The following is a 24,536-nucleotide window of genomic DNA, read 5'->3' as shown; positions in this document are numbered from 1 at the left end:
CAGCACTAAGAAATTTGGCAGCAGGAATGGAGGGGAGGGAAGAGAGGGGAGGAACGGGAGACGCAGCCAAGTAAGTGCCGATATAAATAAACCCAGCCTCAGAGCCTTACAACACCAGGGGCAGGGTAATTGTTATCCACGGAGCAGGTGAGGACTTTCAGGCCCGGAAAGGTGGTCACTCACCCAGGGCAGTCAGGAGCCCGAATGGCAAGGAGTCTGGATTTTATTCTAAATGCAACCAGAAGCCACTGGAAGTTTAAGCAGGGTAGGACACCATGTGTCACAGCACCTTGAAGATCACTCCCGCTCGGTGGGATTGATGAAGAGCAGCGGGTCGAGGAACACAGAGACCATCACACTGTCCAGGAGAGGCGACGGCAGCCTCAGCTACGGTGACGCGGTGGGGCCGGGGAGGCAGCTGGGTCTGAGTCCCTCTGGAGGGATCACTGACAGGATTCACTGATAGACGGAAGTGGGACGGGACAGAAAGGAAGAACTGAGGGTGACTTCTCAATGCTTGGCTGGAGCATGGGTGGACGTATATTGAGATGCAGACTATTTGGGGACGAACAAGCTCCTGGCAGCAGATGGAAAGTCATAGAAAGTGTGGTTAGAAGTAGAAAGACTTCAGAAAGAGAAACTTCTGAGTATAAAGGAATGAGTCAATTGGAAAAGGAGAAAAGTGCGAGAAAAGACAAGAAAAAGCCCCTTTGGGGAGGGGGCGGTCCGAGCAGTGGAAGTGAACCCTGACTCGCTTGGAACGCACCTCATTTGGGGGGCTGCCCCCTTTGCCTGCCTCACCCCACTTGTCTGGTTGGTCCCTGGCTTAGGGCCACCTGCCACGCACACCCGACCCTCCCAGGGCGGTCCCGCTGCTCCTCGACGACCTCCTGTCGCCTGTGCTTACCTGATCGCTCAATATCAAGGTAGGTCTTGTCATCCCCAATAAAGTCTTGCTGTGTTCCTTGGCCAAGGTCAGGTTCAGCCTTCAGCGAATGCTTCTTGATCAAAGGCAGGAGGAAAAAAGGAAAAGTTGGGCACATAGTGGCAGGCGTCAGGGAACAGGGCACAAGCCTGGGGAAGCTTATGTGTATCCCAGTGGAGCTCATTCAGTGGCACTGTTGGGTGGGCTGGGGACTTGGGAGACACCAACAGGACGGAATCTGGGCTGTGGGACAGGGGTGGGTAAACAGGACTTTACCCACCCCCACCCACCCCAGGTTGGCAATGGAACCAACCAACCTATTGGGGCCCTTCCCCCAGGAGTGAAAACCAGTCGGACTAGATCAAGAGATTAGGCCCTTTGCTGTACTATACCCATTAAGGCAGGAAAATAGACCCTTATCTTAGAAAGCTTTCCCCACTTTAAACAGTGTTTCCTAGCTAATGATTCAGTGAAACAGAAAACTGATCAATCAGAACTCCCCATTCCCTGAGGTTTCTTATTAACTATGACTTTGTAGCTTTTTCTCTGGAACCTTTAAATGACCAACATGGCAGTTGTATGTGCAAATCTGAAAATGGTATGAAAAAGCATGCTTACTACAAACATGAAATCAATATGGGGTCTGAGATTTGCTTCAAAATAATTGGGGGGGCATATAACAAAATTGGTAACTGGGTGTTGGTTAAGTGGGGGTTCATTACACTATTCTCCACTTCTGTGTATGCTGGAGATTTTCTGAAATAAAAAAAGCAAAAAGCACACTTACTCATATTTAGGACGTGCAATCACACCACCTTACACAGGACTAAGTTCAGACCTTCACATACAAAAAAGCTACTAAAGAGTAAATTGTTTTGTAGAATCAAGTCCACTTAATCAAGTCCACACCCAAGAGGAAATGCTTTTAAATGTCATTTAGAGATTCTTTTCTTGTATCTACAACCTAAATTACTGAAATTGACGTTTTATATTAGACATGTAATCTTAGTCATCAACCTTTAAAACTTGTTCAACATCTACCTTAGCTTGACATCTGCACCTGCTAGTTGCCCCTTCCCCTCCCCTGAAGTTGTGTCAGGGTCCCCACAATTGCCCCCTCTCTGAGAAGGGCATGAGGAGAGGGGGCAGCTGGGCTGGAGGAATGACATGGGACTGAGTGCCCATCAACAGGTCTCCTGAGAACCTGCTTTGTGCCAGTTCTGTGCCAGACATGGCAGTGACCATGGGACAGCAGGCCCTTGTCCTGACGGGTTTTGGAGACTGGCGGGGAAGACAAATGATGACAACACACATGACCGGTGTCCTGAGGTCGCACACTGAGTGTTTTGAGCCCTGATTTTGCATATGTGCATGTGTGCGCCTGTGTGGGGGTAGGAACAGTGGGGCTGGTTCTGAAGAACTGACCTTGAAGGATGAAAATGGGAAAAATAGGGGCTGTCAGAAAGGGGCCCTGGGAAATTCATAAGTGTGAAACCAAACACAGTGTATTCCAAAGGCTGGAAAGAGCAAGAATAGGCTGGAATGGCCTGCAGGGGCTGGCTGGACCAGGTGGGCAGGGGCTGGCCTAGGGGCAGGCCTGCCTCTGGGAAGCCCTGGGAGGCCAGAGCGAGGGGGGTGGCTAGGCTGGGACTTTCCAAGCTCACACTGACTGTAACGCAGAGCATGGGCTGGAGGACACCGTTACATGAACCAACTGAGACATGATGGCAGTGGGGACGAAGAAAAGTGGATGACGCATTTGGAAGACATTTAGAAGACAGAGTTGACAGGACTGGGGAGTAGGGGGAGGTACGGGGTGGGGACAGCAAGGATGATCCTCCGAGTTTGCTGCATGGAGGAGCCATTTTAGACAGGATCCTTTAGCTTTCTCGCTCTGACCCTGGCAGCCTCGCCACCTTGGAAGCGATTTTGGTTTCTTCCTCGGCAAACGGGAATAACCATACCACCCACTTGAGAACTGTCTAGAGGCGGGTGTCCCCTGACTAAGAGGAAGGGAAACCCCTGGTACACTGGCCTCGCTCCCTCTTGACACTCCACTCCTCTGTTCCAGCGTACCCAAACTCTACCCTTTTCTCCAAATTATGTCCTAAGCATGTTAAGTTTTCCTACACAACACGGGCTCAAAAAATGAAAGGAACAAAGCAGACACCTACTGATTAGCTCAACAGAAATGGGAGTCCTTCTAGCCCAACGCAGAGTCCATGAACCACCCACCTCCCTCTCTAGGGCCCCTGGTTCTTAATCCCAAAATCTTGCTTTGTGTCATGGAGACATTTTTCCCCAGAAGAGGTGTGGGGGTTTGATCAGACAAGAGCTTATCGACCTACTGCATTTTAGTGGAGATACAGATCTGGGCAATTGTTTGGTGAAACACGCCAGCGGCTCCCTATAGAGGCTAGGCAGCCTGCAGGGGGACAGGGCGGCTCACCTTGGTGGGCTTCCCTGCCCAGGCACAAGGAGCTGGAGCACAGGGGTGGGAAAGGGAAGAGCCTCTAAATTAAGGAGATCATCAAAATCTTCTCAGCACAGGGCAAATCTCTGCCACTCAGCTTTCCAGCATTTCCCATCTCTGGTGGTGCATCAGCAGGTGGCAGACTACAGCCACCTGAGACCATCGCCACGACTTAGAACCTTCTGCACTGGGGCCAGTGATGGCCACTCCAATGATAACCTTGGCTCTTAAGCACAGGGCACCACGGGTTACTGAGCACTCCGATATACACGACCTAATGTGAACCTCAGAGCCACCCTGTAACACGTGCAGGGCCAGTGCCGTCTGTCTGAGCTCCAGATGGGGAAACGGGCAGGTGTACAAGCACCCCTGACTGTCCTGAGAAAGGCCTGCAGCACCAGGTGCTGGTGAGGTCCCCGAAGAGTCTGGTACACTGGGTGTTTGCCCTTTCAGCGGGGCCCCTCTCTAGGACGGTGTCTCTCTTGCAGGCCTGGGGCCTCTATCCAGGGCTGAACCCACACCCACCCGAGCCTGAGGGAGTGAGCCCACCACGGACACTGCCTTGTTCTGATCACACTTCAGCATCTATTCCACAGCTGGACAGGGTAGCATTCAAGAGCACGCACCACAGGCTTTTCAAAAAATACAGCTTTTATTGTTTTGGATGCAAATATAGTTTGAAAACTGCATTGTAGTGTTGAACACAGCTGGTGGAAACGTGCATCTGAAGAAGGGTGGGGTATACAGGCTGTGTTCTGGGTGGCGCAAGCCTGAGGAAGCCTCTGACAGCAAAACTTCTTGGGTTTTGTTGTTCAGACCACAAGTGGCAACTGCCTCCTAAAGGAGCCCTGACACAATCACTGAAGCTCACAGCAGAAAAATGAACCATTTACACAATGAACCAAAACCTGAAAAAGGAAGAGAACATGCTGGTTCGGCGGCTGTTACAAAATGAGCAAATGAATACGGTTTCCTTCTAAGGGGGGGTGGTGCATATTCCGATACATAAGGAGCAGGGCATAGCCTGGAAAGGCTGCAGGCCAGCTCCCTCCCCAGAAACACAGCCTGGGCATCCTGTTTCCCAGGGCTAAGCCCTTCATACTTTCTAACAGCAGGATGTGAACTCTGAAAAAGTAGGAAACTTGGGTGTCTCCGAAATTCAACTCCTTTCTCTGCAAGCTCAACTCTTGAGAGCATCACATCTCCGTTCAGAAACCCAGGGAAGAATTCTTCAAATCAGTGACACCCAGGGCAGACTGTGGAACCAAGTCTGACTGGGAGATGGAGGTGAATTTTGCTACATAATTGGAAAGGAATTTCACAAAAATAAAGCTCCATCGAGTAAACACACGCACACACACAGTCAAAACCAACATTCAATGTGAAAAGTTCCCTTTTCTATCAAAGGCTGCTTTTGGCAAACCACAAGGAAAGAGCCCGCAGGCCATGAGTTGGGGAAGCCAAGTCCTCAGAAGGAAGAGAGGATGGGGCAGTTGCCCTGTGTGGGGGCACTCAGAGGTCCTAAAGCTTCTCCCTGCTCCTGGGGCCCCTCTGATCACAAAATCTGCTGAGCGGATCAAGACCAAGCAACCTCTGAGTGGAGCTTCCATCCTCCTGCCTATTCCCACCGCCCCTTCTCCCCATGCAGATGTGGTGAATACCTTTGTTAGTATACAAGGCAGGCATCAGGGCACCAAGCCCAAACCCCTAGCGGCTCCCACGCTGCCCACATCAGCACGCTCCCAACTCCGTTCCCAACAAGGCACTGTACAAACCTCAGTTCTGGCAAGAGTTTTCAATTCTGGTGGCAGGTTTCACCTGCAGCAAAATGCTCAATAGGAAGAAGGGAGTCTGAAGGCAATTCTTCCCACCGGAGCAAACAGAGCAGCCCGACGTACGTGAGGCTTCTCAGGGCTTGCGCGGCAGGAGAGAGACCACTGAGGACCTAGTGGCCACAGGAGGGAAGGGACTGCTGACCAGCTGCTGTTCAGCCAGGCAGTGACGGCCTGTGATCTGGGGAACGACCACCGCCCTGCTGCCTAGGGACTCATCTAGGAGGAAAGCCAGGACCTCCTGCAGGAGGGAGGCTCCCCCACCCCAAGAGGTCCACCCTGGGAGGCCGGTATAGTGTGATGCCGCCCAGAGGGGGTCTGCCAGTGTCAGGCACTGACATCACTAGCCACTGCACCTCTTCAACTGGGGTGGGACAAAGCGGGTGGGCACCATCCTGGGCCATGTCTCTTAGGAGTATGTTTGTATTTTCATTGGCCACAGCAAAAAATCCATTCAGACCTGACCTCTAGAAAGGGAGAGCAGAGTCAGGTCACAAGGACAGGAAGCAGAGAAGTCAGGCGCCCAGGAACGCAGGGGTGACCACTGACTCCCCCGCCCACAGAACAGGGCAGCACTGGGGATCCCACTGCCCATGTGTCCCCCCTCCTCGACAAGAGCCAGGACTCTCAACATTAACTGCTGACAGTGGGGTGGCTTCCCTCATGCAAGAAAAACCACCGGCAAGTAGCCAGTCTGCCCCAGGCTTGGGGCCCTCCTCAGGGGTGACGGCCTGAGACGGGAGGGGTAAGCCAGCAGCCTCTCAGCCCACAGGGGCACTTGTGAAAGCGTTGGCAACAGCGTGAAGGGAGCTGACGGCACCAAAAGATTTCATAGGAATACTTTCAGAGATTTATGTGCCTCTAGACAGGCTTTTTTTCCTTTTCAGATAAATTTAAATTGTCACCATTTTTAAGTCTCTTTTATGGGAGTGGGGGTGACAATGCATAAACACCCCACAGCCCTGGGTTCAGTGTCCACTAGAGGCCCCAGCAGACTAGGCGGGACCCCAGGACAGAGGCGGACACCAAGACCCTCTGCCTAGTCAATTCATTGGGCAAGATTCCAAAACAAGTAAAATTCTGGGACAAGAAGCAATCGTGTCTGTGGTAAGAGATACAGAGCTGGGCCCTGCAGCAGTGGTGAATGTGAGCACCAAGAGAAATGGAGTAAGTATCTCAAAACAAAACATGCACTTAGTGAACAGTCTGCTGGGGACATTCTCTCTCTCTCTCTCTCTCTCTCTCTCTCTCTCACACACACACACACACACACACACACACACACACATACATGGCCTTCAAAGTCTCATGTGACCAAACAACCTTTAATATTCAACAAAACACAATCATGAACATTAACTCAGGAAAGGGGACAGGAGAGGTAGGCTGAAGAAGTAAAAAGCCAATTTTATATCCCACAGACTTCTTTTAAAAAAAGAGACTCCCAGCAAGGGATGGGGAGAAAGCTACTGAGAGGTCTTGGCTGGCCAGGCCCAGCCACCCCATCCATGCAGCTCAGAAGGCACAGGGACTGGGGGGGCCGTGCCCTCGCAGCTGGGAGGGGAACGGTTTTTGTTTCTCCTTTTTTCCTTTTCACCCTGGTGAGTTCTTACCACAATGGTCTTCCCCTCCTGAAGGGCAACCTCACGTGTGTCCTGGGTGAAGGCTGAGCTCTCTTAGTGGAAACTGAGGACCAGCCCAGCCTCGTCTTGTGCTCGCCCCCCCGGGAAGTAACCGAAGGCCTGTAAACACATTTTCTGGGGAGGCTGAAAGGAGCCACCTCGCTGCTCTTGTGTGGGGCTGAGGCACAGACGAGACAGCAGGTGACTGGCCAGGGGCCTCCGAATGCACCCGACTTTGGGAGGTAGCCAGGGAGTCCCTCATAGCCCTGTCCTGGGCCCCTGGCCAACCTGGTCCCCACCCCTGGCAGGGAGGACAGAGGCCGAGTGGAACTTCAGGCAGGACGTTAAAAGCACATTCTTTCAAGGAGGAGCCGCCTCGGCAGGGCTTCCTGAGTGCTAGACAGAGGGCTTCCCTGTCTCTCCTGCAGAGACACCAAGAGGCAGCTGGGACCTGCTCTCCTACTGCGCCCCCTCCAAACCCTTCCAGCTGCACTTCCCACATGCGGAAACAGCCCATGGCCCCCAGACAGTCCTCCACCTTGATCAAATCTGAGTGCAATTCTTTACTGTCTGGGAGGCTCCTAGAGACAGCTCTGAGGCTGGCCACCTCAGAGTTCTGCGTCCCACATTCCGTTAGATTTCTTCCTCCAAAAACAGGACAGGACAGACTTTGGGCATGGTGACGTCTTTGGTCCGAGAACTGTTATGGTTTGGGGCTCCCGGTGAACGTTCCAGATCAGATGGCCAGGCGGACGGCAGCACCGTGGAGCCTGTCCTGTCCAGTGCTGCACCAGGAGGGCTGTGAGTGTCCCTCGACACCACTGGCTCACCCAAGGCTGCAGCTTGAAAGCAGGTGGAGAACGAGGGCAGGGGGCCGCACTGGGAGGTGACGCCTGATGAGTGCCACCACTTCTCGATCAGCGATGCTGCGAATGCTGCGACACCAAGTGGAGCTAAATCACAACAGGTGAGGACGCCGCCCAGGAGGAGTCAGAGCTGGAGCAGCAGCTGTGCACTGTCCGTGCTTTCCTTGTCCCACGTGCACTCCCAGCCACCACCTTTGCACACGTGCTGGGCCCCAGGGCACCCCAAGTGGCAAAAGGTGGCCTGCTATGCGGAAGCCTGAGTGGCTGTCCAAATCCATCTACAAGGTCAGAGTGGGAGGGAGAAAGAAGCCTTCCAGCTGCCCCGCCAGCGCTCAGAGTGGGCGCAGGGAGCCACTCAGAGCAGCACAGTGCCCAGGACATGACAGGACCCAGCAGACCCTTACGCTTGCTGACTCAGGGAAGCCAGGTGCCTCCTCCTGTCCCATGTACGCCTGCACTGGCACCAGGTAGGCAGACTGCCAGCAGGACAGGACTGTAGTGGGCGGCGTTCCCCTTATCTAGGCTGCCCTGAGGGCAGGGGAGGTTGTGACTGAGGTCGGCTGAGTGAGTTCACAGCAAGGGGTTCCCAAAGATGGGCTATTGCTGCCGGCAGGACCTGAACCTGCTTCAGACCCGAGCTCGGTGGACAAGCAGAGTTGGGCACCTGCAGCTCTGTGTCAGGAGAGGGTGGGGCACAGCCTCCTCTCTGCAGGCAGGAAGCGTCTCCATGGCATCTTGGCCGCTAAGACTCCCCGGTTCTCTTGCCAATTCTGGTGACAGCCGCTGCCGCCTGCTCTGGCAGCTTGGATGGATCCGTCAGAATGGAGGTGGTCGTGCTCAGGTGCCGGAGGGTGTTCAGCGCAGCTGGAAGACAGGGTGGGGGGTTAGCTGGGGTAGCCTCAAGCCGCAGTGGACTGTGCACATGATCTCACACATACAACCTGTGTAGGGCGCTCACATTCACCAGAGTAGGAGAGGCGCTGAGCTGGGCGAAGGCCGCACCCAGGAGAGCCTCCACATGGAGACCCAGGCACTCACGCCTGCCTGTGAGACAGCTCCTCGCATCCTCTGCATCCTGCACACAGGCTGAGGAGCCCCACTGTTCCTGCTCACCCACTTGGCTTAATATCACTGTCTATAACTGCAATATATGGGCACAGCTTTGCTAGTTATAAGAATTAAACAAGAAAATGTATGTGAAAGCACCTGAGATGGGGCCTGGTGAATAGGAGGTGCCTAGTGAATGTAGGGGGGCACACACAGAGGCAAGGAAGCCGAGGAGCAGTGCCCTGCCCTGCAGTTGGCAGTTCCAGCTCAGGGCCTCCAGCACGGTACCATCCTTGTGCCTCTGCCACCATCTGTGTGGCTGCTTACGGGGCACCGTGGCCTCCCTGCAGCTAAGGGCCCTCTCTCGGGGACTAACCCGAGGGGTCTGGCACCCCCCAGGGCCCACAGCCCTCCTGACCCCTACTCACTTGGCCTGAGGACGGGGAGGGAGCAGTGCTGGTCCAGCCAGGACAGCGCCGTGCGGTGCAGCTCTTCCAGGCTGCTGCTGGACACCATCCCCTTGAAGGACTCAAACAGGGGCTTGATGATAATGCTGAACTGCACAGCATGTGGGTTAAAGAAAAGGTGAGGGAGGGAAGGAGGAGAAAGTCATTACGGCCTGTCCTGACTACCCTCCCTTGGGACTAGGAGCTAACTGGGTACAGAGAGTGAATGAGGGAGCTGGAGAGAAGATAATGGGTCCCTATAGCCCCTAAAATGTCTAACTGAAACTGAGTGACAAATTATGACCACTGAGCAGCCAGAGGCAGGGACACAGGTTTCCCTGACCTGGAACAGGTCTTAGTGCAATGACATGAACACTACAGTTTCTGTAGGTTTTGGCAGGAATTCCAGAGGCACCCAGCAGACCAAGAGGTGGCAGGCAGACTGTCCCCTCAGCTGGCCAGATCCCAGGCAGTGTCCACAGCCAGCCTACTACGTGCTCGGACTGCCTGCTCGGAGGCACAGTGATGGCTGGGTGGGCAGTAACCATGCAGGAGCTCCCCCTGCAAAGGTCCTGCTGCCATCAGGAGGTTGAGCGTAGGCGGGCCTCAGTCCCACAGATGGACCCCAGGACCCTCGCGTGTGCACCCCTCATTACAGCCAAATGCACAGAATGGCCTGGTGGGAACTGGTTTCCAATCCTGACTCTGCCACTTAGCCGTCTGTGAGCCCTGACCTCCCATGACAGCGGAGGGGCCCACTCTCCCTGTGGCTGCAAGGACGGAGCTGGCTGCCAGGACGTGTAGATCGGACCCACCTTCCTTCCTGCATTACTGCCTCTGCAAGTGGCTCTTTAAGAGTTGGCGATATTTCTCAAGCACCTAGAGAGAAAAGCTGGCCTGTTCTCCCTCCCCAGGAAGCCCCAAGCCTGGGTGGTCCCCAGTGACAACCCCTCTCCACACCACGGGCCTGGCCAGGCCCCTCATCAGGGGAAGATGTCAGCAACCTGTCTTGAAGAACTCAACAGCCAATTAAACAGAATCTTCCTAAAGGAATTAGTGTCAATAGACACTGCCGGTGGGGGTAGGAGGAGAAGCAAAGAAAACACAAAGATACAATCCAGAACTTCCAATTCTGCAGAGTCCGGCTTTTCACGTATTCATCAAACATGTCTCTCATGTGATCGAACTGGTGCCGGCTGACAGGGACCCCCGTGGCGGGGAGCAGCTGCTGGCAGGAGCTGAAACAACAGGGGACTCGGAGGAGGCTCGGGGCAGTGGTGGCAAATTCGGACCCTGGGGTGCTGACTGGGCAGGCCCAATAGGAGAGGTCTGGGAAGGAGGACGACAAAAAGCTAAAGGCCACAACAAAGAGGCCCATCAGTGACGGGCCACAAAGGGCTTCCTGCCTCCGCAACAGGGGCCTGGGCCCCAGCCTCACATGATGGTGGCATTGAGCTCCTCGATCTCCTCCCTGAGCCGCCGGGCTTCCTCCTGCATCTGGCTCCGCTCCTGCTGCAGCTTGGTGATGTGCTCCACGGCCTTCTGCAGTGTGATGGCGTGGCTGGTCTGCAGAAGGGCGGGCATGGGCGGAGTGGCAGCACTGGGGCAACCCTGCCTGCCCAGCCCCACGGCCGCCCAGCAGCCTACCAGCTTGGAGTTATTAGAGACCAAACTGTTCAGGGTGTCAAAGCTCATCTTGATGTTGAAGCGTCTTTTCTGCTCGGCTGAAATGTGCTTCATCTGCCGGTTCTGTGGGGGGAATCAACCAGTCACTATGACACAGCCATGATGGCGATGCCAGGAAACCATCCCTGCAGAATGGGACACCAGGCAAGGGCCGGCACACAACTGTCAACAAACGCTGCTGACCCGTCACTTCCCAGCTGCCCTCCAACCTCTCACCTGCTGACCTGTTCCCACAGCTGCCACCTCCCTCCACGTTCCAGGATTCAGGGCTGGTTCCTGGGCTCAGAGGCCCCCAATCACCACAGCCATAGTGGGTGGGGGATGGGAGCAGCCAACTTAATCCCAACACTAAACAGCAAATGGCCTTGTTCCTGCCGCCACCCCAGCCTGGAGGACCCCAGCCAGGTCCCTGGTTTCCTTCCCAGTGTGTCCCCAGTATGGGATGCAGCTGTCCTAAAGGTCTCTTGACATTTCTCCTCCTAGCCTCCCCACCCCTCCAAGGGAATCAAGACCCAAGAGAGACATATGATACCTTTAACGCAGTTACGTTTTTGGGGTCTGCAGATTTCCCTGAGCAGTTGTTCTGGGGAGACTGAGGACTGGGGCTGTGCTCCGAGGCACATGGAGAGACCTGCCCTGAATTCGGGCACTCTCGACCTGAGAAGAACAGATACGCACCTAGGGATGGCTGGCTGTGCCAGGCACAGCAGTCCTCCCCGATGCAGGGAAGCCCCAGCGGGCCCCAAACCTCAGAAGACTGCCTGGAGCCTCCCAAGGAGGCCGCAGAGCAGAAACTAGAGAAATCCTTGCCAGCTTTGCAAAGGGGTTCTGTTAGGCCGGCAAGGCCTGAGGAAGGCTGGCTGGACGTGGGGTGCGCGCTCGGCTGGGCACAGGTCCTGGGGACCACGGAGAGTGCTGAGGAGGTCTGACTCCTATCCTATCCCCGCCTCCTCAAGGGCCCCCGGAGGCCAGAAGAGGTCGCTGCTGCGCCTGTCAGGCTCTAGCTCATTCCCCATGTGTGGAACACACAGGCACCTGTTTTATTTTTGTTCTTTCAACTCTACATATGTGTTTCTTATGCTTTTTTTTCAAATCTTACCCACTTCCTGACAGTTTTTAATTAAAAAATATAATTCCAGAGAGACCGAGATGGAGACAACGTGTGACCCACACTAGCCATGCTCCCATCACCAGTGTTATTAGGAGACAAGTCCAGGAAGACCCCTGACCCTTCAGCCAGCTCCACTTCACTGGACAAGCCCACCACTCTACCGGGTCTCCTCCTCAGCCACGCTCCTGAGCTTCCCACACAGTGCGAACGGCTGTTCTCTGCCTGGGGGGACACGGTGTGCCCGAGCCCCTCCTTACACTACATCAGAGGCCTGACTTTCAATTCGCCTGTGTTCTTCTCTCTCAGGACTGGAGACCCTTACTCTTCAGAAACCTGTCCTTGGACAAGTCCCTGGACTGTCTGATGCCCGTGCGGGGAGCAGAGACCTTTCCTCCTCCTCAGGTCTGAGGAGAGCAGCATCTATTTATGTGGAGCTCCTGGGCGGCCACACCAGGGTTTTATTTAAGACAAGACATTCTAGGTCTTCCTTCCCCAGCTGGCATCTGAAAGGAAGCAGCTGGGCCCCGGTTCCCCACCACCACCACCAGCGGCGCATGGCTGCATGGTCTATCCCTGACTCCTGAGCTCTGCACGGGTCACTGGGTGAATCAGTCCCACCCTGACTGCCTCAGAGGAAGGCTGAGGCCTGCAGAAACGGGCTCAAAGACGCACAGTGCTGGGGAACTGGCAGGGGTGACCACACTGATGCAGAGACAAAGCTGAGTGGCTTCTGTGGCTACAGCAGTCCCAGCCGCATGTTCTCCGGAAACTGTCAAGGAACCCCCAATCCCTTTTCTGGATCAAAATAGTAGCTCAGAGCCAGGCCTCTCTGAAGGGGGTCAGGAGTGATGACTCCCAAGCAAACCAGCCATCTGTGCTACAGAACACCTGCTGCTCTGCCGTTACCCTGTGCTACGCAGAGCATTTCCTAGCCTGGGCTGCCGGGAGACTTGAGCCCACTGCACGTCCTGTGAGCCCAGGCTCAATCCTGGGGGCCCCTGGGCACCCCCTCAACCTTTCCCCGGTCAGGAGTGGGCCTGTGTGCCTCACTCATGAAGTCCCACCCGTTTCAAGAGCACGCACTGGAACCTGTGGCAGGGGCCTGATCGCCCTTCACCAGGGAGTCTTGTGCGGTGCCTGGAGAGAAGAGCCTGGAGACGGGGGCAGGCTGGCTGCCTGTGGGGTGGCCCAGGTCTGTTACCAGGATGCCACTGTGGAACTCTGTAACTCCAGGAGCCTAGGGTGACACAGGAGAGGGACATCACCACCAGTCATGTTGGGTAAGGGCCCCCAAAAAGCAGAGCCACACTGGGGTTACAAGGACACTGATGGTCTACTCAGGGCCCCTCACCCTGGTGATGGAAGCAGGCGTGATGACCACACTGGACTGGGACACAGTGGAAGCCAACATCCCTTCTCTCTTCAGGGGGCCCGACGTCATAATCACTGCTTGTGGCTGTCCTGAAAAGGCAGCTGCCAGAGCAGGGAGGAGGTGAGGGGGGCCAAGCCACAGGCCTGCTCCTGGTGTGGTTGCTGAGCCGGTGGCCAAGGGCACAGGGGGCTCCCCAGGAGCAGCGCAGACCCCTCTGCTGCTGCCCAGACACTGCCTTCCTCACCACAGGGTATGGGAGGACAAAGCCACCAAGGCACTTGGCATTTTTTTGCAACTTTTCCTTGAAGGGGACAGATTAAAGACCCAGGAAGGAGTGACCAGGACCATGTATTCTCAAACTGGGTTCAGACTAACTTTAAAAGAACATAGAAAATAGACCTGGTCACACACATGCAGTATTTCATAACACTTTTGTTTCACGTCACAATATGTGTGTGTCGTGAGTCTGCAGGCCTCAAGGAAAGGGAACTGTGGGGGGGGACTACACTCAGGCTTCCCCTGCCTGACTCACCTGGGGCGATGCAAGCGTTCTTCAGCACCAAGGACACAGGCTCTGGTTTGGGAGCAGGCACTATTTTGGGGGGCTGCTTGGGCCTCCCCCCAGTCAGGGACACAGGTTTGGGGTGCATGAAAGTTAAACAGGGTTGTGGAGGCCCAATGGTAGGCGGCTGGGGGACTGGAGACAGTGCCAGGCCACAGGGGGACATTGCAGGGGTGGGGTGGTGGGTTGTGATAACAAGGCCCTGGCTCTGGCTGAAGGTGGTGGCAGAGGCGTCATGAGTGAGGGTGGCAGAGGCTGTGTGGGTGATGACACTCGGTGACTTGCTGACTCCAGCAAACTTCTGTGGCTGCAGGAAGGCGGGTGGAGTTGGGGGGCTCAAGGCAGTGGAAGGAGGAGGGGCTAACGGCAAGGCAGGGGAAGCAGGTGCCGCAGTTGGGCTGGGGGAGAGCAAGGGCACAGGGAACATGGGCAGGAAAGGCTGTGCAACGCCCAGCGGCGGCATAGAGGCACCGAAGTCTGTGGGCTGGATAAAGGGGTACCCAGGCCGGGAGGTGCGTTCACAGCCCTGCCGTTCCATGGGATCCAGGGTGGTGGCTGCAGGGGGTACAATGAGGCTGTCAGGGAGGCTCACGGTGGGGAGAGCAGTGGTTGGCAGGATGCTCTCCTGAGAAAGAAGAGAAGTGAAAATGAACACTGGGCTCATACAACCGGCATCACTGCCCAGCGATATGCACCACTGAGTCCAACATCAAATGCCAGGCACCTGACACCTAGAGAGGGACTCTGTCTCCTATCCCTGTTACGCTAATCTGGGGGAGCTGGATCTGTGTATAATGGGAGTCCACAGGGCTCTTACTTCTACTAGGAACAAAATGATAACACAGGGCACAGATAAAGTGACTGTGTGCACACAGAAGGCTCTCGGCTTGGGAGTATCTTGTTTCTGGATTACAGCAGGGGTCCCCTCAAAGTCTCTGCCATCTTCTGTTACAGAGCACAGGCAGCCTGGATTGCAGTTGCTCATGGGGTCACCCCAGGACAGTTTCAAGTGTCAACTTCTAGAGAGGTTGCCTCTTCCTAAAAGGAAAACGCTATAAGGAGCCAGGGGGAAGAAGATAGGGCCAGGTTACTGGTGTCTAATGGGATGCAGTCACCAGCCTGATCTATACCACAGTCAGATGGAAGATGGGGCAAGGTTTCTAGCACCAGCCCAAGAGCCCCATAAAGGCAAAGACCTCACTCTGCTCTGTAGCCCCAGTACCTGTTAACCAGCTTGTGTTAACTATTGAGTAAAAAGTAAAAGAAATACACAGAACTTTTTATTAGCAATTCACCTTTTTCTTTCCTGTCTTGCTACCCCTGTCTTAACTGGTCAGAACAGAGCTTGCTGCACACAGGTTATCTGGAGCTTTAGGCAGGAGCATCTATTTGCTGACATGGTCGCCCGCCGAGGGATGGATGCCTAAGGATGTCCTCAAGGAGGGCTAGGGTAACTTTTGCACACGTTATATGTGTAGTCAGCACTAGACCTAGCAACCGCTAATGAGCACTATGCTTACAACTGCAGGTCAGCCTAGCCCAGCAAAGGTTTGACACCTCCCCTGTGCGCCCCTCCCCCAGCTCCCTCTACCTGAGCAGGTGAGCTGTTGGGATCGGGTGCAGGTGCTGAGGTGGGTGTAGGCAGCATGGAGCCAAAAATGGAGCGGCTGGAAGAGAAGAGGTCTGAAAGACAGCATCAGGGGCTTTGAGCTCTGTGTGGCCATCACTTCCTTGAATTAAGATCCAAACAAATCAGGCACTGAACGCACCTTACCCAGAGGAATGCCATGGTCAGAGGGCATTCCCCACTGAGGTAACTCTACAGAATGAGGCCCTGTCTGGACTGCACATGCTGGCAACTAGGCATGGACTCTGAAAGATGCCCAGGCCTAGTGCTTCACCTGCTCACAGGCAGGAGCTCAGGACGAGTTCTGACTGCTGGAAAATGCGAGGAAGCAGCTGTGTTGCCAGCGCCCTCTGCTGCCTGAAGGGAGAACCGCCCACAGTCATGGCCAACCCGGGTTCTGAGCCAGGAGACCAAGAATGACAATTTCCTTGAGAGAACAAAGTCCCAGAGAACCTTCCCAGACCTTGCAGCTACTACACCCCCACCCCAAAAAATGAAAAATTCTAAGTACCCCCCCTTGCCCATTCTAACAGTTGCTCTATGAAAGGGAGGCAGCGGCCTGCTTTGTCCTGAGAAATGGGAGATGCGGGTAACCACATGTGCTCTCTGCCCCATGGGCTCACCCTGGAAAGGTTCAAAAGTGTCCATGAAGTCCAGGTTGGGCTGCAAAGGAATCAGTCCTGGTTGAATCATGTCTGCATTTCCCAGATGTGCTGTAAGAATCAGAAAGGAGACAGAGGAATTATCCGGCATTCTCAGTGTTGTAGGAACATATGAAAGGCCTGGAAACAATCTTCCTGATGCTGTTCACATTCTAGATTCTTCCAAGGAGACATGTTGGCATCTGGCTGAGATTTCTACTTTCTGGTAGGTTTGTGGCCATTCTCCACCCTCAGAAGGCAGGGAAGAAAGTGGGTTTTTACAAGAAAAGTAAATTTAGTATCAGGGAACAGATACTCCCAGGAAACTGTGAACAGCTATGCAGATCCTCCAGGTCTAACTTTCGGTCTGCGGGCTCTCCTCAGGGGAGCTAACTGGATGATGGATGCTGCCAGGTGGGAGGTCATGCCCAGAACACTTCTGATTTCCTTCAGAGTGAGTCACAGGTCCTGTGTTTGTCTTAGCGTAGGCATACATCCTCTGCTAAAGGGACAATGAATTAATTCAGACCAAGCCCCCTGTTTCTTTCTTGCCATGATGCCACAGGTCTGACAGCTACCCAGGGAAGGCTCAGTTTGCAGCCCCACTCACTCAGTGCATGTGGCCCTCAGATGTCAACAAGGCTGGCCAATCCTTCTCCTTACAGCCCACCCTAAACAAGTGACATGCAGCAGCTCAGAGGCGAAGCCTGCCCTGGGGTCCTGGCAGAGGAGGAGATCATCTGGCTAAGTCAGGGACCTAGGGGAGGCTTACCTATCTCCCGTGGGTTGGGCCAGGCCACCGGCTGGTGGGAGGAGAGTGTGGAGAAAAGGGTGTCGCTGAATTCTGACATGAGCAGGTCTGTGCCCAGCAGTGTGTCCTCCTCCATGGGAACTGGGGTCTTCCATCCATCCCCATGTTTGTGCCAATAAAACAAGTCATCATCCTACCGCCAACAGAGGAGGAAGAAAAATCAAAGGAGCAACAGTGGACTTAGTTTGCAATCACATCAAGCCGGGGAAATATGTTAGCTATCCTATCACACAGAGTGGCAAGGGATGCTGTATGAAGGACGAGGTGGTGGATGGAAAGAAGGTGCAGGGAGAAAGTGTCTCCGGCTCACACAGCAGGGAGAACTGACCCGTTTTCTCAGCCCTTCATGGCCTTCATGTGAGAAGGGGCGACCCCTCCTCTAGCCACAGGGAGAGTCTGCATCTCCACCACCTTCTGCTGCAGGGCTCACCGTCAGGGCACCTCAGTCACTGCCGCCTCTGGTCAGGGGGGAGGGCATGGTCCCATGAGGGTCTTGATGACCCCCAAACTCACTCACCTGAGCCAGGCTGGAGAGGTCCTCATCCTTGTGCTGTTGTAGCTGTGGATTAAAGGAGAGACAAAGTGGTCACCCAGGGCCCTGGGAGGAGATGAGGCCCTCAGCCTCTGCTCCCTAGAAGTGAGTGAACTCTGGGAGCATCTAGGCCTCTTTCTTCCGGGAGGCAGGTAGGGGGTGGGACTCTGCCCTCTGTCATCCCCAGGCTGATGCCGGGCACAGGTGGACTTCCCAGCCAGTGTCTGTAGAATAAACCGCCCTGGGTCACATTTGGAGAAACTGAGCAAAAACAACATACAAAGCAGGCCCAAAGAATGCTGGGGCCCATGGGGCTGGGGTTTTGAATACAGAACTCAGTTTCTTCCCTCCCTACGGGGGCTTCCCAAGCATATTCTTGGTGGAGCCCAAGCCAGATACCCTTTTCTTGAAGTAGGTTCTCCACTTGTGATACTCCCGGATCACAATCTCAATGCGGCTTTTCCAGTACTTCCCTTCTGTGGTGATAGCCTGTGGGAGAGTCACAGGTCAGAAGGAAAAGGCAGTGCCTTGGTGACTGGCAGACTCGACCCGGGAACACTCTTGAGGGTCTGGACTGGAGTCCGGGGTCAGACAGAAGGCCAAGGCGGGGAGGCGGCAGACCCTGCCAACAGCTGGGGCAGTACCCAAATGCCCTTAAGCAGCAGCCTCGGCTCCACTCTCAAAGGGTGAAAATCAACGAGCAATCCCAGAAAGTTCAGGTGGGACGTGACTTCTGAGAATATCTTCATTCGACCTCTGGAGGAGGCAGGTGAGAGGCCCTTCCACAGAATCCTTGAGGGCCGGTGATGAGGAGTTCGTGATGGCCTGAGAGCCAACCGCGACTTTCAGATTCCTGTTCTTTATGGCTGGAGTATATTAAATCAAGTCCCAGGTGTCACATAGGACCACAGAATTTCACCCAAAAACACTTCATTGTGTGACTCTGACAGTGAAAAATCTTCACAGTGAATAACACACCATTATTACCAGACCTAACAAAATAATATTCCTTAATATTGCCTAACACCAGATCATATCCCACTGCTCAAAACTGCACCTCATTAGGTTACTTTCTAAGTTTTCCCTTTTCATCTTAACAGTAAGACACACTTGGGAAATTTAAAATAAAGTATAAAGTGAAAAAAGAGTCTCCTCTCCTCCTCACTGGAATCTCATTCCCAAGAAGGACACATTAGGAAAAGATTTGTGTATCCTAGACATTTTCTATGCATTTACAATCACACAGACACACACTTTTAAAAACTGACATAGATACTAAAACATTGTTGTACAACTTGCTTTTTTTTAAAAAATTTACTATTTCTTTAACATCTTTCCATCTCAGTCTGATCTTGAGGTCATTCTTTGCTAAAGACGTCTGGCTTATAAGGAGCCAAAAGACCTCCCTGCAGTGCTGACTTCCGGAGAATCACCGAAGTCAAAGCAAAGTGGAGATAAGTCCCAATTGGTGAACTCCTCAGTCCTTGGGCCAGACGGCAAGAAGGGGAGACATCGCAGTGGAAAGCGACTTCCAAGAATATCCAGTTTGACCTCTGCAAGAGGCTGTCAGAGGCCACCCGCCCCCAGATCCCCCTTGCTTCCCAAGGTCACAGGGCTGATGGGACAGCACAGGCCCAGTTCCCATCCCCCTGGTCTCCCAGTGCAGAACCCAACGCCTGCCCCTAGCACTGTGTGAGCCGTTTCCTCCAGGGTGAGGGCGGGGCACACAAGCCGAGTACCTCTGGCCTCCGATGTTCATCTACTTCAACAGAGCCATCCAGGGGGGTGACGAAGTGGCACACCGGATTCTTGCGCTTCTCCAAGTCTGGGTGGTGGGGGGTGAGACATCATTGCTGCAACCAAAACCCCTGAAGGAGCCCTGCCCCTTGTGTCCATACCCCTCCCCTAGGGGTGGGACCCCGGGGTGGGGCCCTCCCCAGTGCTCTTTCCTTCTTCCCTTGAAAACAAGACTTTGGAGAAATAAAGGGGTCTGGGCTAAAGGAAAAGAATCTGCTAACAGGTGGGTAAGAACAAGTGTGGCTTATCCGGAGAATGCCAGCCCAAGCCCCAGTCCCCAAGCACACCCCTCTCCTGCAGCAGTAATAGGACCCACAGGTGCTCAGGCCAGCTGGAGACAGAACGAGGCATGCACCTGCATCTCCTTAGACCTGAAAATGGGGCTGTTCCCTGACTAGAAAGTCACCTCTCTGCTACACTATTCCTGGATACTGGAGAAGAACCAGCCCCTCTCTCCCCTTCTGCCTTTACAATATTGGGCCCAAGTGTCTGTCATAACAGTGGGCATGTTATGGGGTGAGTGACCTGCGAACACTCGGTCTCCTGCAGACCACCAGCACCTTCACGACAGAGACCACTTGACTAACCCCCTGTGCCTGACAGCCAAGAAGGGTCCAGTCAATTAGGATTCGGCTTGGTCTCCTGTCTCTGCAGACTGCCCGAGAGAGGCTTTTCTTTAAGACACAATGTTCCAAGAGTGGGCTCTGGGGTCCCCTGTGCCAAGGCCTTAAGGTAGTGGGACCTAGAGGGCTTGCTCCCCAAACCCCACCCCCCCAACGCCCCAGCTCATGCAGCACTTACACTGCATATACCATGCCCGCCAGATGGCGTTATTGAGCCGGATCTTGTCTCTCCACTGGAGCTTCAGGCCCTTGAAATTCTTCCACTTTGGAGACACCAACTTCCCACTGAAAAGCAAGATGAAGAGGGGAAACTCAGAGAATGAAATAAAATTAAAAAGTGCCTCCCGATCTTCCCAGGCCTCAAAATTGTCTCATTTACTTATTCAACAAGTGTTAAGCACCTGCCCTCTGTCATGCGTGTGCTAGCAATGGAGGAAGGGACAGATGAGGCAGGCAGGCTCCCACCCTCACGGAGCACACAGGTCTCTGAGGCCTACCTAAGTCCTACCTACGTGCTAAGCGTCATGAAGATGAACAGAGGCCTATGGGTACATACAGTTGGCACAACCATCCCAGTCTGAGCAGTGAGGAAAGGCTTTCTGAAGGAGGTGACATCTAAACTAAGGTCTGAAGGATAAGGAAACTTAAGCTTAACAGAGGAGAGAGGGAGAGGCCTATGCTGTTCCTTCTGCCTGGCGTGTGATGGGCCCTGAGGCGAGCAACAGCACCCCTGGTTAAGGCACTGGAAAACACAGCATGGCTGGAGCCGGGAGGTGTAGGGTGCTTCCAGACCAGGCTGGAGAGCAGAGGATACACCAGAGTATAGTAAAACATATAGTATGGTATCACAAGTTTGGTCAGACCAACACCCTCCCTCCCCTGCAAGACCTTCCAGCAAACTGACTTCTCACCAAGCAGGTGGTTCCAGGAAAAAACAAGAAAAAACAAACACAAAACTGTCCCTATCTTTTTATTTCCTTAATGGGGGAGTTGGGGAGGGGACCGCTTTCCTGTAACTGATAGCTTCCTTGTATTGAAGCCCAGGGTTCAAAGACCACTTTCTCTGTGCCACCTGCAGAAATGGTTCTTGCAGAGGACAAAGAAGAAGAAGGAAGATAATAGAGAATGAGGACTCCTGGGAAGAGACCAACTCTTAGTGCTATGCAATGCCTGTTAAGGAGTAACCACTGGGCTTAAGTAGAAACTGAACCTATCATGAGTACAAGTAGAAACTTGGACCCTACCACGACCGCCCTCCTAGAAGACAGGCTCCTGATCTAAAACAGGAAATTTACAAAACAAATGTCTCTCTCCAAACCATTGTTGGATGGAACTAGCAAACTGAATTCTTCAGAGATGAGGAAGCAGGCTGCTTTGGAATGGAAATCAAGTGCAAGCCCTGCACAGACAGGAGCTGGAATTAAGTCAGGGTAAGGGGGTGCAGAACTGGGCTGGGACTTTGGATTCTGTGCACCCCAGGCAGGACTAGCACCTAACTCCTGGTCAGACCATTCTGTCCAAAAGTAAGCAGGCAGAGGGTGGCTGCCTGTCACTGTCACTGTAGTCCAGAACAGCGCTGGGGTCCGTTCATCTGTTCATTCAACCAGATGTGCCTGTTATGGGGCAACTTGTCTTCACCCACTGGCAAATCATTCCCAGCTCTGCCTCCTGGGCCCCCTCCCCGCTGGGTACACTGGGTGATGCTACCAGTGAACGTGGAAGGAGGAACTGGCGTGGGCAGCCCAGGTCCTCTCCCCTTCTCCTCTTGGGAGCGACCTGCCCACCTGGGGCTCATATTCATCCTGCTCTGTTTCTACTGAGCCTGGGGTTCACTCTAAGCCACATCCTCAGCTTGATCAACAATAAAAGTAGTATTTTGGCCATCATCTGCTGACTCTTTCTTATTGTGTTAAAGTACATATAACATAAAATTTGAGAATTGTAACCATTTTAAAGCTAGCACTCCAGCGGCACTAAGTACTTCCACACTACAGCACAACCATCACTGCTGCCTCGTTTCAGAACTTTTTCCCTCACCCCAAGAAGAAACCCTGTGCCTATTAAGCAGTCACTCTCCACTACCTCCTCCCCCAGCCCCGGGCAACGACTAATCTACTTTCCGTCTCTCTGTACTTGTTTCTTCCAGACATTTCATAAAAACAGAATGATACTGGCTTCTTGAACTTAGCATGACAATTCAGAGGTTCACCCATGTCATGGCAAGTGTCAGCCTTTTTATGGCTGGAATCAATCATATTCCACTGGCTGGATGGACCACAGTTGGTTTATTCTTTCATCCATTGATGGACATTTGGGTGGTTTCAGCTTTTGTATACTGAACAATGCTGCTGTGAAGTGACTCCTCTGTTTTATTTCCCAATCAGTGCAGAACTCAGGCCGGGGAGAGATGTCTGATCATCAAGCTGGCACGCAGACATCACGACGGGCAAAAACTAGTGTGAACTTGGTTGGTGGGCAAGTGGACAAATGTCTATCAGCAGTTTAAATGCACATCTCTTTGACCCACAACTACACTGTTAGGAATTGGTTCTACAGACCCATCTTTAAGTGGGCACAAAGACAGAAGCAAGGGGGCTCTAAACTGCAGTGCTGTTTGCATAGCAAAAGGCTGGAGGCAGCCTGCATGTTCAGCCAAGGTTCCTGGTTTTAACACTATGTGGTATGTCCACACAGTGGAACACTGTGGGGCAATGAAAACAACACATTTTATGTACTGATATACAGGCAAGATCTACACAATGTATTAAGTGGGGAAAAAACCAAAGTGCAAAGACATACCGCATGGGCACCATGTGCATTTCTAACAGGGAGACAGATACGCACACAGACAAACACAGACACACACACACATGCAGGCAGGGAGGAAACAGCCAGCCAACCTCAGGAAGGATACACAGTTAACAGTAAATCAGTGATTTCCCTTTGGAGAGCTGAACTGGAGAATTAAGGGGTTCAGTCAGAGACTTAGTTTTCACTGTTTACTGTTTTACACTGTTTAAATGTAACAAAAATGTGTTATTTTTTCAAAATAAGGAAAAAGACCAGGTACACCTTATATAGCTTCTAGTTAATTGGCAAAGGCAATTAACCACATGAGCAAGTCACTTTTGTTCAAATATGAGGATAATGGTTATTAAGTGGCTTCTCTAATGAATGTATGGATGAATAATGCTCAGACTGGTCTCTCTTCTGGGATTCAGACTTTTTCTTCAAAAGAGCAGTCTCTACTGGCTTTTCCTGGGATCTGGGCCTGGTTCCACAGGCTGCTAGAAGCCAAAACTAACAAGCTCCAGACAGACAAAGGTTCATTGAGGAGCCAAGACATGGGGAGCTACAGGCGAGAGGCATGACAGGAGGAGGGCAACGTGTCTCATGGAGCCGCCTGGAGCCTTGGCCCTCTGCCCTCGGCCACCGCCCGCGCAGAGCCTCCTCCCAGAGGAAGCCCATGAGGTTTTCAGGCCCTGTTCCCAGCCGAGGTGTGGATCCTCTCCTGTGTCCAAAATTCATGCTCCTTGTGGGTCACTTGGTGTCTAGTTTTTTCTCCCAACAGTCAAAGAAAGTGCTGTTGGAGAAGCAGGCTCCGGTGGCAACGGCAGCTCTGGAAACCCCGGTCCCAGATCTGTCCTTCTGACAAGGTGAGTGTGTGGGGGGGTGTCCTAGTGCGTCTAGGTATGCATCTGTCCCCATGTGTGAGCAGTTTGTGAGCGCCTGGGGTTCTCTACTTTGGTTAAAAAGCAGGGAGTAACCAGTTCCACGACCATCAAAAATAAGAACAACCCGAGAGAGATGAAACCAGGCAAAACCGGACTAGCTGCAAGGAGACATCTTCACCCTGTCCGCGCATACCAGGCACCCGTGTCTTTGCAGAAGCATTCCATCCTGTGTGCTGGCCTTCCTCCTGCTGAACACACACCACTGTGTGGGCACTGTCACTGCCCATTTCCAAACAAATGGGGCAAGCAGAGTGGTTTCCACTTTTGGAGAAGAGACCCAGGCTGTGGGCACCCAACTTCTGCAGAACAGTGACCACGTCCACCTCCCAGAAGTGTCAGAAGGGTGACAAGTAGGAGTGGAAGGACTGGGCCAGGCACAGAGTAAGTGCCAGTCAAATCTGGGGCATGGGGCTGAGTATTTGTTGGCTCTTGGGTGTGCTCCTGAGTTTTACTTGGTTCTTGGGCGTGTTCCTGAGTTTTAAAGCCCAGAGTTTCTGTCAGATTCTGGCCACAACAGGACTTTCACACTGGCAGTGCACCACTGAAAGCTGTTTTCATTCATTTATTTGCCAGGAGAATAAACTTGAATCCAGAACCCAGGGTGATCCTGACTCCTCTGAACTGGGGACAGGATCAGACTTGTAACAGGAAAAAAGTGGTATGTCACTCCAATTTGCATCATTTGTTAATAAATTTTTTTAAATCTGTGTATTAGCTATGTGTCTCTTTCACTTTATAAGCTACTTGTGTCCTTTGTTTTTGTCTTTTTTTTTTTTTTAATTTTGAAGTAATTATAGACTCCCAGGAATTCTCAAGAAATAGTACAAAG

At 53.2% G+C, this 24,536-nt stretch overlaps 1 protein-coding gene across 1 annotated transcript in view; it reads right to left on the bottom strand.

Annotated features, from left to right (window-relative positions):
- Nucleotides 1–4,028: 4,028 nt before the first annotated feature.
- The window catches only part of MLXIP (MLX interacting protein), a 64,640-nt gene continuing 44,132 nt past the window's right edge, over nucleotides 4,029–24,536 (bottom strand). The window contains exons 2-17 of the mRNA XM_036929504.2: nucleotides 20,152–20,258; nucleotides 19,293–19,378; nucleotides 17,953–18,042; nucleotides 17,539–17,580; nucleotides 16,983–17,154; nucleotides 16,193–16,282; nucleotides 15,534–15,625; nucleotides 13,913–14,567; nucleotides 13,360–13,481; nucleotides 13,092–13,245; nucleotides 11,430–11,554; nucleotides 10,859–10,960; nucleotides 10,650–10,777; nucleotides 10,326–10,449; nucleotides 9,194–9,323; nucleotides 4,029–8,582 (exon numbers count right to left, since the gene is read on the bottom strand). Of these exons, the coding sequence (XP_036785399.2) occupies nucleotides 8,461–8,582; nucleotides 9,194–9,323; nucleotides 10,326–10,449; nucleotides 10,650–10,777; nucleotides 10,859–10,960; nucleotides 11,430–11,554; nucleotides 13,092–13,245; nucleotides 13,360–13,481; nucleotides 13,913–14,567; nucleotides 15,534–15,625; nucleotides 16,193–16,282; nucleotides 16,983–17,154; nucleotides 17,539–17,580; nucleotides 17,953–18,042; nucleotides 19,293–19,378; nucleotides 20,152–20,258 (2,341 nt within the window). The 3' untranslated portion in view covers nucleotides 4,029–8,460. The remainder of the gene's footprint in view (nucleotides 8,583–9,193; nucleotides 9,324–10,325; nucleotides 10,450–10,649; nucleotides 10,778–10,858; nucleotides 10,961–11,429; nucleotides 11,555–13,091; nucleotides 13,246–13,359; nucleotides 13,482–13,912; nucleotides 14,568–15,533; nucleotides 15,626–16,192; nucleotides 16,283–16,982; nucleotides 17,155–17,538; nucleotides 17,581–17,952; nucleotides 18,043–19,292; nucleotides 19,379–20,151; nucleotides 20,259–24,536) is intronic.

Source organism: Manis pentadactyla, chromosome 14 (assembly GCF_030020395.1).
Source record: "Manis pentadactyla isolate mManPen7 chromosome 14, mManPen7.hap1, whole genome shotgun sequence".
In the NCBI taxonomy this organism is placed as follows: Eukaryota; Metazoa; Chordata; class Mammalia; order Pholidota; family Manidae; genus Manis; species Manis pentadactyla.
This window is presented reverse-complemented; position numbering and strand designations above follow the sequence as displayed.